A 12,018-nucleotide genomic window follows, 5' to 3' on the forward strand; every position below is an offset into this window, starting at 1 on the left:
CCAGTAGAGTCCATGCAGCACTGTATGCTGATGACCTTGTTCTCTGGTGCACTGAGGAGCATGCAACAACTGCGACCTACAGGATGCAACTTGCCCTCGAGAAAGTTGCAGCTTGGACAGACAACTGGTGTGTAACCATCAACAGAGACAAGACAACAGCTACTCTCTTCACACTCTCCGCCAAAGTACAACCTGGAAGACTGACGTTGGGTGACACGCCACTGAAGTTTGAAGACCAGCAAACTTACCTCGGAGTCACATATGACAAACGCATGACATGGCAACATCACATCATGAATGCGGAAGCAAAAGCCAGAAGAAAACTGAACATCATGAGGAAACTGGCAGGATCACAATGGGGCGCAAACGAAAAGATCCTCAAGACAGTGTACCAGGGGACCGTACGACCTCACCTTGAGTACGGATCTAGCTCTTGGATGACAGCAGCCAAGACGCACCTTCAAACCCTAGAGATAGTCCAAAATCAAGCGATGAGAATCATCACAGGCGCTATGATGACAACCCCAATAGACAAGATGCAACAGGTGACCGGCATACCTCCACTCAGCAAGAGAAGAGAATGCAAAGCGATGGTACAAGACATCAAGTACCAGTGCATTCCAGACCACCAAATGAATGCAAGGATAAAGCAGCTCTCTTCTGGCAGGCTAAAGAGATCAAGCTTTGCAACTGAGACACGGGCCCTGAAGAGAGAACACCAAGCAAAGATGCCTGAACTGGTTCACCCATCACACTTCTCCTTTGAAGAACCACCCTGGAAAAACAACCTTGAAAACGTGTCCATCCAGACCACAGTTCCTCATCTCACAACAAAAGATGAACAGAGCGATGTGCAGAAGAAAGCCAGGTGACACTTGCCATGCTCGACGAAAGATACCCCCAAGAAGCATGGATGCGGGTCTTTACAGATGGGTCCGCCACAGATGCCGTCAAGAGAGGAGGAGCTGGTGTCTACATCCAACACCCCAGTGGAGAGTGGCAAGCAGAGGCTATACCAACTGGCCTCCATTGCACCAACTACAGAGCAGAGGTAGAAGCGCTTATCCACGCAGCCAATACCATCAGCAGCAAGGTCAATCCCGACACCCAAGTTGTCTTCCTGACTGATGCCTTGTCTGTGCTGCAAGCAGTCAACAACAACAAACTGCCTCAGCTTACAACGACACTTCATAACATCACTTGTCTGAAGACTGTATTCGACAAGCGCTTAGAACTGTACCCACGGAATACGCGCTATATAAGCTTCATATTGATTGATTGATTGATATTGCAGTGGGTCCCCTAACACTGCGGGATAGAGGGGAACGAACAAGCGGATAAAATGGCCAAACTGGGTGCGGAGGACGAACAAGAAGAAAACCCAGTGAGCTCCACAGAGATGAAAACCGTCATAAAGTCTCTGCTTAACCCCCCCCCCCCCCCCCCCCCCCCCCCAATGCACGACAGCAACCACCAACTGTCAAGACCTGAACAGGTAGTCATTTTTCGCCTGAGAACAGGGCACAACAGAATGCAACAACACCTGCACAAAAAACTGCGAGCCGTGCCCTCCCCCATGTGTCCCTGTGGAGACGCAGAGCAGGATGCAGCCCACATCCTGCAGGACTGCAGGAATCTCCAGCCCCTGAGGAGAGAGATCTGGACCAGGCCGGTGCCCCTTCATGAGAAGCTGCATGGACCTGTGGAGGCTCTTCATAAGACCACCAGCTTCATTACCAGAGCTGGACTCCACGTTTAGCATTGGCGAACGACAAGAAGAAGAAGACAGACCTGGGGAAACACAGACCTGGGGGGACACAGACCTGAGAAACAGACCTTGGGGAACACAGACATAGGGAAACAGACCTGGGGGAACAGACCTGGGGAAACACAGACTTGGGGGAACACAGACCTGAGGAACAAACCTGGGGGAACACAGACTTGGGAGAACACAGACCTGAGGAACAGACCTGGGGAAACACAGACCTGGGGGAACACAGACCTGAGGAAACACAGACCTGGGGAAACACAGACCTGGGGGAACGGACCCGAGGAACACAGACCTGGGGGAACACAGACCTGGGGGAACACAGACCTGAGGAACAGACCTGGGGGAACACAGACTTGAGGAACAGGCCTGGGGAAACACAGACTTGGGGGAACACAGACCTGAGGAAACACAGACCTGAGGAACAGACCTGGGGGAACACAGACCTGCCTACCCCCAAAATTACAAGGTGTAATGAGTCAAGCCAAAAGGAGTAATCTGTTGGAAGAAAGTGTAATCAGGTTCCATTCGGCAATCATTTTGCACATTGACACTAAGTCTTCTGCTCGGATAATTTCTCCCTCCAGTTTTGTTACTGTATCACTCAACTTCCTGATAAAGAAACAGGTAATTTGAACGTCTTTTTGTTTCTATGAGCTCTCTGTACTGCATCCTTGTGATAATCTGTCCCGATGTGCTATGCACAGTCATATTTTCCAATGTGTGCACACGAAAAGTCACTGTGGCAAAGGGAACACAAGACGTGCTTTGGTCCTTTTGATTAAGGTCCTAGGCATGGCCACGATTTCATTTAGCTGCCTTTGTATTTCTGTTGAATGGCTGTCTTCTTTCTCACAGCAATCCTTTTACCACCACTGTGACAAGCTTCCTCGTCAGATTCGTCTGTCTCGTGGGGACTCAGATTTTCCACGCGTCGCTAATTCATTGTAATGCGAACGGCAGCGTCTATCTTGTTTGTGGCTGAACAGACCGGAAATGACCGGATATTGCCTAAATGATCTCGCGCAGGCGCAAACTCAAGCTCTGCGAAAGCAACTATACTGATCGGATTTACTTCGAGATAAGATGCAAACAAGAAGAGCAAACGCTCGATCGAGTCACTTTCGCAGTTCTGAATATTATATGAGGCATCAGATGGACAGGAAGAAATTGCTATTCACAACACAATGAGTCACGTTCACATAAAATTTGAGCCCGGTCACTTTTATAGTTTCCGAGAAAAGCCCAACGTTAAGTTGTGTGTTGCCGAACAGAAAAGGCTAGTTATCTCCCTTGTTTTTCTGATAACGTTCGTAAAAGGCTACAGATGTAAATACTTTGATGTAAAGAATAATCCTACAAAGTTTCAATCACATCCGATGAACTTTGTCAAAGATATAAAATGTCTAATTTTTCCTTTGACGCTGACCTGTGACCTTGAAAAAGGTCAAAGGTCAACGAAACCATCGTTAAAGTGTAGAGGTCATTGGAGGTCACGACTAAACAAAATATGAGCCCGATCGCTTTGATAGTTTCCGAAAAAAGTCCAACGTTAAGGTGGTGTCTACGGACGGCCGGCCGGCCGGACAGACTAACACTGACCGATTACATAGAGTCACTTTTTCTCAAGTGACTCAAAAATCATACTTTTGGATTCTTAAAAATCGTACTTCCATTCTGGAAAGCATAGTGGCGTAGTTTGGGTTAACATTCGTAGTAAGTTACGCCCAAATCGTAAGGGTAGGCAGGTCTGGGAACACAGACCTGAGGAACAGACCTGGGGGAACACAGACCTGGGGGAACACAGACCTGGGGAAACACAGACCTGGGGGAACACAGACCTTAGAAACGGACCTGGAGAAACATAGACCTGGGGAAACACAGACCTGGGTAATGATGAAGCTGAATCCAGACACAAACAGACAATGAAGATAAGGCTAACCTAGATGGCGGTGGTGAGTATGAAGAATCGGTGAAGACTCGAACGGCCTCTTTACTCTCTTCCTCTTTCGACCTCGGCTTTCATGCCTCTCTGCTGACCCTTGGGCTATCCTGGTTTCATGGTCCTCTCTGGCACTGTGTGACACCCTGTTGAAAAACAAAAGGTTCAAGTAGTGGAGAGCCAGAACTGTCAATATTAATGCTGAGAGGAAAATTCAGCTGACAAGAATGCAAACAGACTAGATCCAAGTCATTCCAACATCATGGACAGCCTGGTTAAAGTATGAAACATGGTTTTGGAGGTGACCGCACATTAAAGTTTTAGGTTTCCCCGGTGTGCAGGGACAGCCAGACGGACGGACAGTCAGATGGACAGACAACCCGTCAGATAGACAGACAAATGGACAGACAGCCAGTCATATAGACAGACAGCAGACGGACAACCAGCCAGACGGACGGTCAGATGGACAGTCAGATGGACAGACAGCCAGACGGACAATCAAATTGAGGGACAGATGAAGGGATAACATATAGGCAGTCATAATCAGATGGAAACAAAGCAATATAGGCACTATCTAACATGTCAGAACAAAATCTAAACCAAGTCCTTGCTTTATCTTAAAATGATACAGACCCAGTTTTCTCCAAGTGTGAAAGGCAAGCATGGTTTACTCTTGGTCACAAACAAGAGCGTGAGCTTTCAGCCCAAGGTCACTATGGGAGCAGGTCTGTTTCCCCTGGTTAATGTTGTGCAGGGCTTTGTTTCCTGGGCCTGGAGGGAACATACACCCAGGGAATTTAGAACTAGGGAACTGAGACCAGAGAAAACATAATCATGGTGGAAAATATAAACCTCAGGGAACAGAGACCTGGGCAAACATATACCTGAAGGAACATAGACCTAAGAGAACATAGACTTGAAGGAACATAGACCTGGGGGAACATGGACCTGGGGAACATGGACATGGGTAATCGTGTAAGTGATCCCGGACAGAAAAGACAATGAAGATAAGACTAACCTAGATGGTGGTGGTGAGTATGAAGAATCGGATGAAGACTCGAACGGCCTCTTTTTTCTCCTTTCGTCCTCGGCTCTCACGCCTCTCTGCTGACGCTTTGGGTACCCTGGTTTGATGGTCCTCTCTGGCACTATGTGACAACCTGTTGAAAGAAAAGGTTCAAGTAGTGGAGATATAGAACTGTCAATATTAATGTTGAGGAAAATTCTGCTGACAAGAATGCAAACAGACTAGATCCAAGTCATTCCAACATCATGGACAGTCTGTTGAGGTATGAAATAAATTATAGTTTTGGAGGTGACCTCACGTTAAAGTTGTATTTTTCCCCGGCGTGCACGGACAGCCAGACGGACAACCTGATGGAGGGACAGATGAACGGATGACATTTAGGCAGTCATAGTCAGCTAGAAACAAAGCAATACGAGGGGGACTCATTATATTTTGGAACCTGGGCAAACTAATGAAGTCACTACTTTGCCTTTTTCATTACATCAAAGACCAGTTTGGGGAAAACTTGTGACAACAAAAATTACTTGATTCCGTGCAATAGTTTTCATTCTTATGAAACGCGCTTTTCGGTGACCTCGGCGATCAACCACAGTCGGTTCACTGCTATCTTATGAAACTGGCCCCTGGGGCCCAGTCGATCGACTGTGGTTGATCGCCGGGTCACCGAAAAGCGCGTTTCATGAGCGAATCACCGTCACCCGCGGACAACCGCAGTCAACCAACTGTACAGTAATCCGAATGGCCAAGTCGAGGGCTAAATTTAGCAACATTACCACTTCCGTTTGCTCATTTGCACGTGGAAATGGCGATGGAAGAAAAAACTAGTCTCGGCCCGCTCAAAATAACAATGATCGAGACTTTCAGTAATTCCTTCGCGTGACGTCTAACCCTCTTACGCCATAATGTGACGTCTTCAAGACATAACCCTGACTTGTCTCCTGGATTACTGCGTCATGATAGATACATTTCGAAGAACAATCACAAGGTTTGGCTCACAATCCAAAAAAGTCAATCAATATGAGGCTTATGTCGCGCGTATTCCGTGGGTACAGTTCTAAGCGCAGGGATTTATTTTAAAAAAAATTTAAATTTTTATTTTATACAATTTATATTGCGCACATATTCAAGGCGCAGGGATTTATTTATGCCGTTTGAGATGGAATTGTTTTACACATCACATCACGCATTCATATCGGCCAGAGAAAACATAATCAAAGTGTGAGCATTGTCATTGTGTCATTGACTGTGCGGATAATTACATTTATTTTCGGTTTACCGCAGTAAGCCGAACACAGTGTTGGGGGGAGAGCATCACCGTGTTTGGCCGACTTCAGGTGAGATGACCCGCAGTCGGCCGACTGAAATTTTGTTTGTGAAACCCGATAATGTCGGATTACTGTGGTTCTCTCGGACAACTGCAGTTGATCGACTGTGTTTCTGGCTTATGAAACATAGACCTGGGCAAACATATATACCTGAAGGAACATAGACCCAAGGGAACACAGACCACAGGCGGAAGGTATCGTTCACTGGACCACTACTTTCATAGAAAGACTACAAGGTATGACACTCAGCTTCGAGTCTTGCTCCACTAACTTCAAAAAAAATTATGCAAATAATAATTGCCAATGTCGAGATTCTTTGTAACTTTACAAATGCCAGGATAAATGAATGTTCTAACTATCTGTACCTTTTATGTTTAGCTGCCTGTCCGCTGCACCGTATTTTGTGCGACCAAACGCGTCTGTCGCCGGCATATCACTTAGATCCCGTGGGAAAGCTGAACAGTTGTAGGTCCGAGGAGTTGGTAGTGCGATGCGCTCATTGGTTAATAACCGGATATTCGATGATTATTTTTGATTTGGCAAACGGTTCTTCACCAAAAACCTAACAAAAACCTAAAGTGAAACTCCCGTGGGTAGCTTCCCTTCGCTGCAATATTTACATATGTTTTAGACCAATGAGCACCCGTATGCATATTCGGTGCGGGATGCATGATTTCTTCCCAACTACAGGTAGCGGTTCGCAAACGAACATTCGTCAAAATGATGGTTAAAAACAACTTGCAGCAGACGGCAGCTGAAAATTAAAGATACATGTATGATGTAGTTAAAACAATCATTCAACTGTATTTATTTGACCTTACACAGACTGTTGGAAGAAGCAAACCGCCTTGAACACAAAAATTGTCCGCAGGAAGCGACTCCAAGAACACAGACGACTTGAAGCTGAGTGACATACCTTGTAGTCTTTCTATGAAAGTAGTGGTCCAGTGAACGATACCTTCCGCCTGTGCTCAGACCTGGGCAAACATAGACCTGAAGGAACATGGACCTGGGGAACATGGACATGGGTTATCGTGTAAGTGATCCCGGACAGAAAAGACAATGAAGATAAGACTAACCTAGATTGTGGTGGTGAGTATGAAGAATCGGATGAAAACTCATACGGCCTCTTTTGTCCTGGGCTCTCATGCCTCTCTGCTGACGCTTTGAGTACCCTGGTTTGATTGTCCTCTCTGGCACTATGTGACAACCTGTTAAAAAACAAAAGGTTCAAGTAGTGGAGATATAGAACTGTCAATACTAATGCTGAGAGGAAAATTCAGCTGACAAGAATGCAAACAGACTAGATCCAAGTCATTCCAACATCATGGACAGTCTGTTGAGGTATGAAATATTTAGTTTTGGAGGTGACCTCACGTTAAAGTTGTATTTTTCCCCGGCGTGCACGGACAGCCAGACGGACAACCTGATGGAGGGACAGACAACCCCATCGTGCCCAGACATGTAGCCAGACGGACGGACAGTTAGATGGACAGACAGCCCGATGGACAACCGGATGGAGGGACAGATGAACGGATGACATTTAGGCAGTCATAGTCAGATGGAAACAAAACAATATAGGCACTATCTAACATGTCAGAACAAAATCTAAACCAAGTCCTTGCTTTATCTTAAAGCGATGCAGACCAAGTTTTTTACAAGTGTGAAAGGCTAGCATGGTTACACTTGGTCACAAATAGGACCGTGAGCCTTCAGCCCAAGGACACAATGGGAGCAGGTCCGTGTTTCCCCTGGTTAATGTCCCGCAGGGCTTTGTTCCCTGGCCCTGGAGGGAACATACACCTGGGGAACTGAGACCAGAGGGAATGGGGGGAAATAAAGGACTCGAGGAATAGAGACCTGAAGGAGCATACACCTGGGAAACGTAGACCTAGCTAATCATGGAGCTGATCCCATGTGCAAAAGACAATGAAAATGAGGCTAACCTAGAAGGTAGTGATGAGTATGAAGACTCGAACGTCCTCTTTTCCCTCCTCTTTTGCCTCTCTGCCGACGCTTTGGATACCCTGGTTTCATGGGTCTCTTTGGCACCATGTGACACCCTGTTGAAAAACAAAAGGTTCAAGTAGTGGAGAGCCAGAACTGTCAATATTAATGCTGAGAGGAAAATTCAGCTGACAAGAAATTGAAGAATGCAAACAGCCTAGATCCAACATCATGGTTGAGGTATGAACATAGTTTTGGAGGTGGCCTCACTTTAAACTAAAGATGCACTGAAGTAGTACGAAGGGAAAATTAACAGAGGTAGAATGAAGTTGCTTTTATATCAATCTGAAAATAATTTCACAAAAATGAGCATCGCCAATTTGTATTATTTTTATTTATCAAAAGTGAATGAGCACACCTGGAAATTTTGGACTTGGTGCTTGACATAAGACTTGACATCATAACAGTACTTGGTGGGCTACCGTAATGACTTAGAGTGTACCAAAAGAGACAATCGTGAGCACTTTGTAAGTCTTTATAAAAAAAAAGTAAGCAAACTAGAAAACCATGCCCTGTTGTAAATGTTTCTTTTAGAGTTTAGACATTCAGATTCTGATGGCATCTGCTTTAAGTGTTTATTAATTCTCGTAACAGTGCATTCATGATTCAACGGGCAGTAGGTGAATTTTTTTCAAATATAAATGTGACTGTGAGTGATAGGCCTATGCCACAGATGGTACAGAATCTATGATTATGTTATCAAAACGTGTCTAAGCTGAATTCGCGAAATAAAGAGAAAAGCGCCAACTCTTGAGTAGAGAGGTAATAAAGTAATCGCTAATCGAGCGAAATGGCAATCCGTGGCGACTTACTTAGGAGTCGGGAAGACGCAAATCCTGTGTATCGTCAAGAATAAAGACTCGGTGTTATCAAGATGGGGAGAAGGATAGCGAAGCGAAAGTACGCAAAGAAAGGTGCCTGTACGAAGACCTCAACGATCATGTATGAGACAAGTTTAGCGATGCACGGCGAAGAAACATTCCTGTGAGCAGAAACATGATTCGGGAGAAAAGTCGTTATGCTTTCTATCGAGCAGGACATTCGGATTTTACTGGTTGCGCCACAATGTCAAATGTGCTTCACTCGGCGGGGAGCGAGCATTACGCCATGAGTAAATTTTCTTTGAAACTTGAGTTAAAGTTGTTCTGCTGTAATGTGTTTGGGTGTGTGTGTGTGTAGATAGGACTGTAAACTGCAACTGTGTGTTTGTGTGTGTACATTGACAGTACATAACAGTACATACATTGTACACTGCAACCAAATTCATGACCGCCCGGGCCAAAAACTCAAACAACCATTTTAAGACTCCCCCCCCCCCCTTTTTTACGACCTAATTTTCAAGGTTTTTCCAAAGTCGTAAATAGGGGGTTCTACTGTAGTATGAATTCGGTTTTCATGATCACACCAAAGCCTGATGAGACTCCACTAAATACAGTTGGTTGTTTACTAATTCCTTGCTTGCATCACTGCAATACAACTCATACTGGTATTCTTGAAGTTGAAGAACAGCAACAGGTCTTGCTTTATTTCACTATTATTTTCACAACTGCTGACTGAACAACATTCAGAATCGCAAAATTTGGCAGTCAAAGGAGACTTTCTTCACATTGACTGTGTGTAACTAAGCTAGAGTGTACTGAAAATGTGAAATGACGTCACAGTTCTAGAACAGTGAGAGCAAGAGGTAAGGTGATTTGTTTCGGCAGGTAAAAATGGTCATATATGTACGCAGCGATATCTTGTGCAAAATTAAGTTTTTTTACTAAATAAACATTACCAGTATATTAATAAAGTGTACATAATTATCAAAATACTGTTGATTTAGACTTCAACTCTGTGCATCTTTAAAGTTATATTTTTCTCCGGCGTGCACGGACAGTAAGACGGACAGACAGCCAGATGAACAACCGAACGGAGGGACATAACATTTAAGCAGTCATAAAATGAAATTTATTGGTTTGATTTGGTTACAGATCAACCCACAGATTTCCCACTCTCATGGACCAGCCAGGATGCACTGACATTGATTAATCGTGATCCTTCTCACCTTTGAATTACCCGTCATAATGGCTTGCTGAAGAAATCATCTGCAAATAAAATGCAAACAATTACACTTACAGCAATGATATACACATGCATGCGCATGCTGTCAATATTCAATTTTGTTGTGCATGTTTATCAATATTATGTGTTGCCCCGAGTGCTGTGTTAAACACCAGTGATGTACATTTTTCTAGCAGCCTTTAGGACAATTGTCCTGAAGACTGAAAATCAATAGGACACAGTGTCCTGAGATTGCAATTTCAATAGGACAAAAACACGACTCGTAAAACCGCATTTAAAAAGATTTTTCAGTTTAAATTCTCGGTTGATGTTGTTGTTGGTTTAGCTGAAGCCACAGTGGCTGGCGAACGCAGCATGGACATCAATGTCTGCTGATTTTTATCTGCTTTGAGCTTTTTTTTCGGACCCATGTCGTTTCTCTTTCGTTTTATTTTCGTTCGAACGCACAACGGTTTTTCCGGATATTATGACGAAAAGTAATGCCTTGCGCATGTGCGAACATGCACGGGTGGTTCCCATTGGTTTAAACGATTTATTGCTGAGCCAATGAATGCACTCGAGGCACCATATGGGTTCGGTTTTCTTTTTTTCTTCTTGATCCAACTTGAGGATAAATTAATTCAAAGAATCAGATCCCATATGGTGCCTCGTTCACTCAACAAACTGGTCACACGCAGTGCATACTTTCGCTTGGCAAAACCGAAACCAGCTTTCCTCACGCAGTGTTTACTTTCGCTTGGCAAAACCGAAACAAGCTTTCCTCTTGAAAATTGAACAGTCCGCATGTCCGCTTCATTGTCAAAAACGATCGGACCCTTGACCACTTCTTCTGTAGGTTAATCGGACCTGTGTCCTGCTGGGGTTAAAGCTATAGGTCCTGGGGAAATTGGATCGGTCAGAGACCGGAGACCGACTAAAATGTACATCACTGAAACACTAACAGAATCTTCAAAAAGATGAAGGCGGGTGGAAACTAGAACAGCCTGCGTCTATTAGAGATCGGATTGACAGCCGGTCTTTTCAAATCGTGTTTTCTGTAAGCTTAGCTAAGAAATGCCATATTATTATCACCATCCTCAAGTTACCTACTCATAAATTCAGCACTAAACGCACAAATAGAATGAAAGAAGAAAGTACAGGCATTTTTCTTGCGTGAAAAATAGATCAATACTATCTCCGCCGTTCGATCAGTCACTGCCTCATACCAAGATAATATAGCCTACACAAAAACACTTATTCACAATAAATTAAAAAGAACAATGACAAAAACATACAGTTTCTGTTCCCTAATAATGAAACAATCATAAAATTAAGTTTCCCGCTTACCTTGGATCGACGAGGCGTCGCCATCTTGAAAATGCAACTCGTCAGTAACTAGAGTTATCTGTCCTTGGGCTGTGTGTTTCGGAAACTCAGAAACTTTTTCACACGCTTTGGTGTGTGAACTAATATACACACAAAGTTGACTAAAGTGCACAAAAAGGTTCCAGCCTTGAAAACTTCTGAGAATCTTCATTTGACACTTTCCTTCTAGAAACAGTAGTAAAAAAAGTGGGTCCCTATTTTTGGAACCGACTTTTTTTTTAAACCCAGTTGGACGCTTGTGTGTTAATGCAAGGAACCCAGTTATGTAGTTGTGAACACACACGCACGCACACACTCACACACACACACACACACACACTCACACACACACAGACACACGCACGCACACACTCACACACAACATTTCGCCTCTCTCTCTTATTTTGTTTCTCTCTCTTACTCCTCTTATTTTTATCTGACATTCTGTACAGTACCTTGTTAGCGCCGAATTTCGACCCAACGCTTCCCCCTACTTTGGGTTCAAAACTGTGTATATGGTAAATGTGCATCCCCCGCAATC

General features: G+C 44.4%; 1 protein-coding gene across 2 annotated transcripts; it reads right to left on the reverse strand.

Annotated features, from left to right (window-relative positions):
• Positions 1 to 3,580: 3,580 nt before the first annotated feature.
• LOC138947115 (uncharacterized) lies at positions 3,581 to 11,764 on the reverse strand. 2 transcript variants are annotated; one of them, XR_011449553.1, is made up of 7 exons: positions 11,460 to 11,764; positions 10,117 to 10,156; positions 8,009 to 8,125; positions 7,142 to 7,273; positions 4,729 to 4,870; positions 4,344 to 4,481; positions 3,581 to 3,856 (listed from the first exon to the last, which is right to left on the reverse strand). XR_011449553.1 is itself a non-coding variant. In XM_070318561.1 (6 exons), exons 3-6 carry the CDS (start codon positions 8,115 to 8,117, stop codon positions 3,706 to 3,708), a joined length of 534 nt encoding a protein of 177 aa, XP_070174662.1. In that variant the 5' UTR covers positions 8,118 to 8,125; positions 10,117 to 10,156; positions 11,460 to 11,758; the 3' UTR covers positions 3,596 to 3,705. The 2 variants fall into 2 exon arrangements, 1 of the variants encoding a protein (XP_070174662.1); XM_070318561.1 differs by lacking the exon at positions 4,344 to 4,481 and having other exon boundaries at positions 3,596 to 3,856; positions 11,460 to 11,758.
• Between the last annotated feature and the right edge of the window lie 254 nt (positions 11,765 to 12,018).

Source organism: Littorina saxatilis, linkage group LG14, assembly GCF_037325665.1.
Source record: "Littorina saxatilis isolate snail1 linkage group LG14, US_GU_Lsax_2.0, whole genome shotgun sequence".
Lineage (NCBI taxonomy): Eukaryota > Metazoa > Mollusca > Gastropoda > Littorinimorpha > Littorinidae > Littorina > Littorina saxatilis.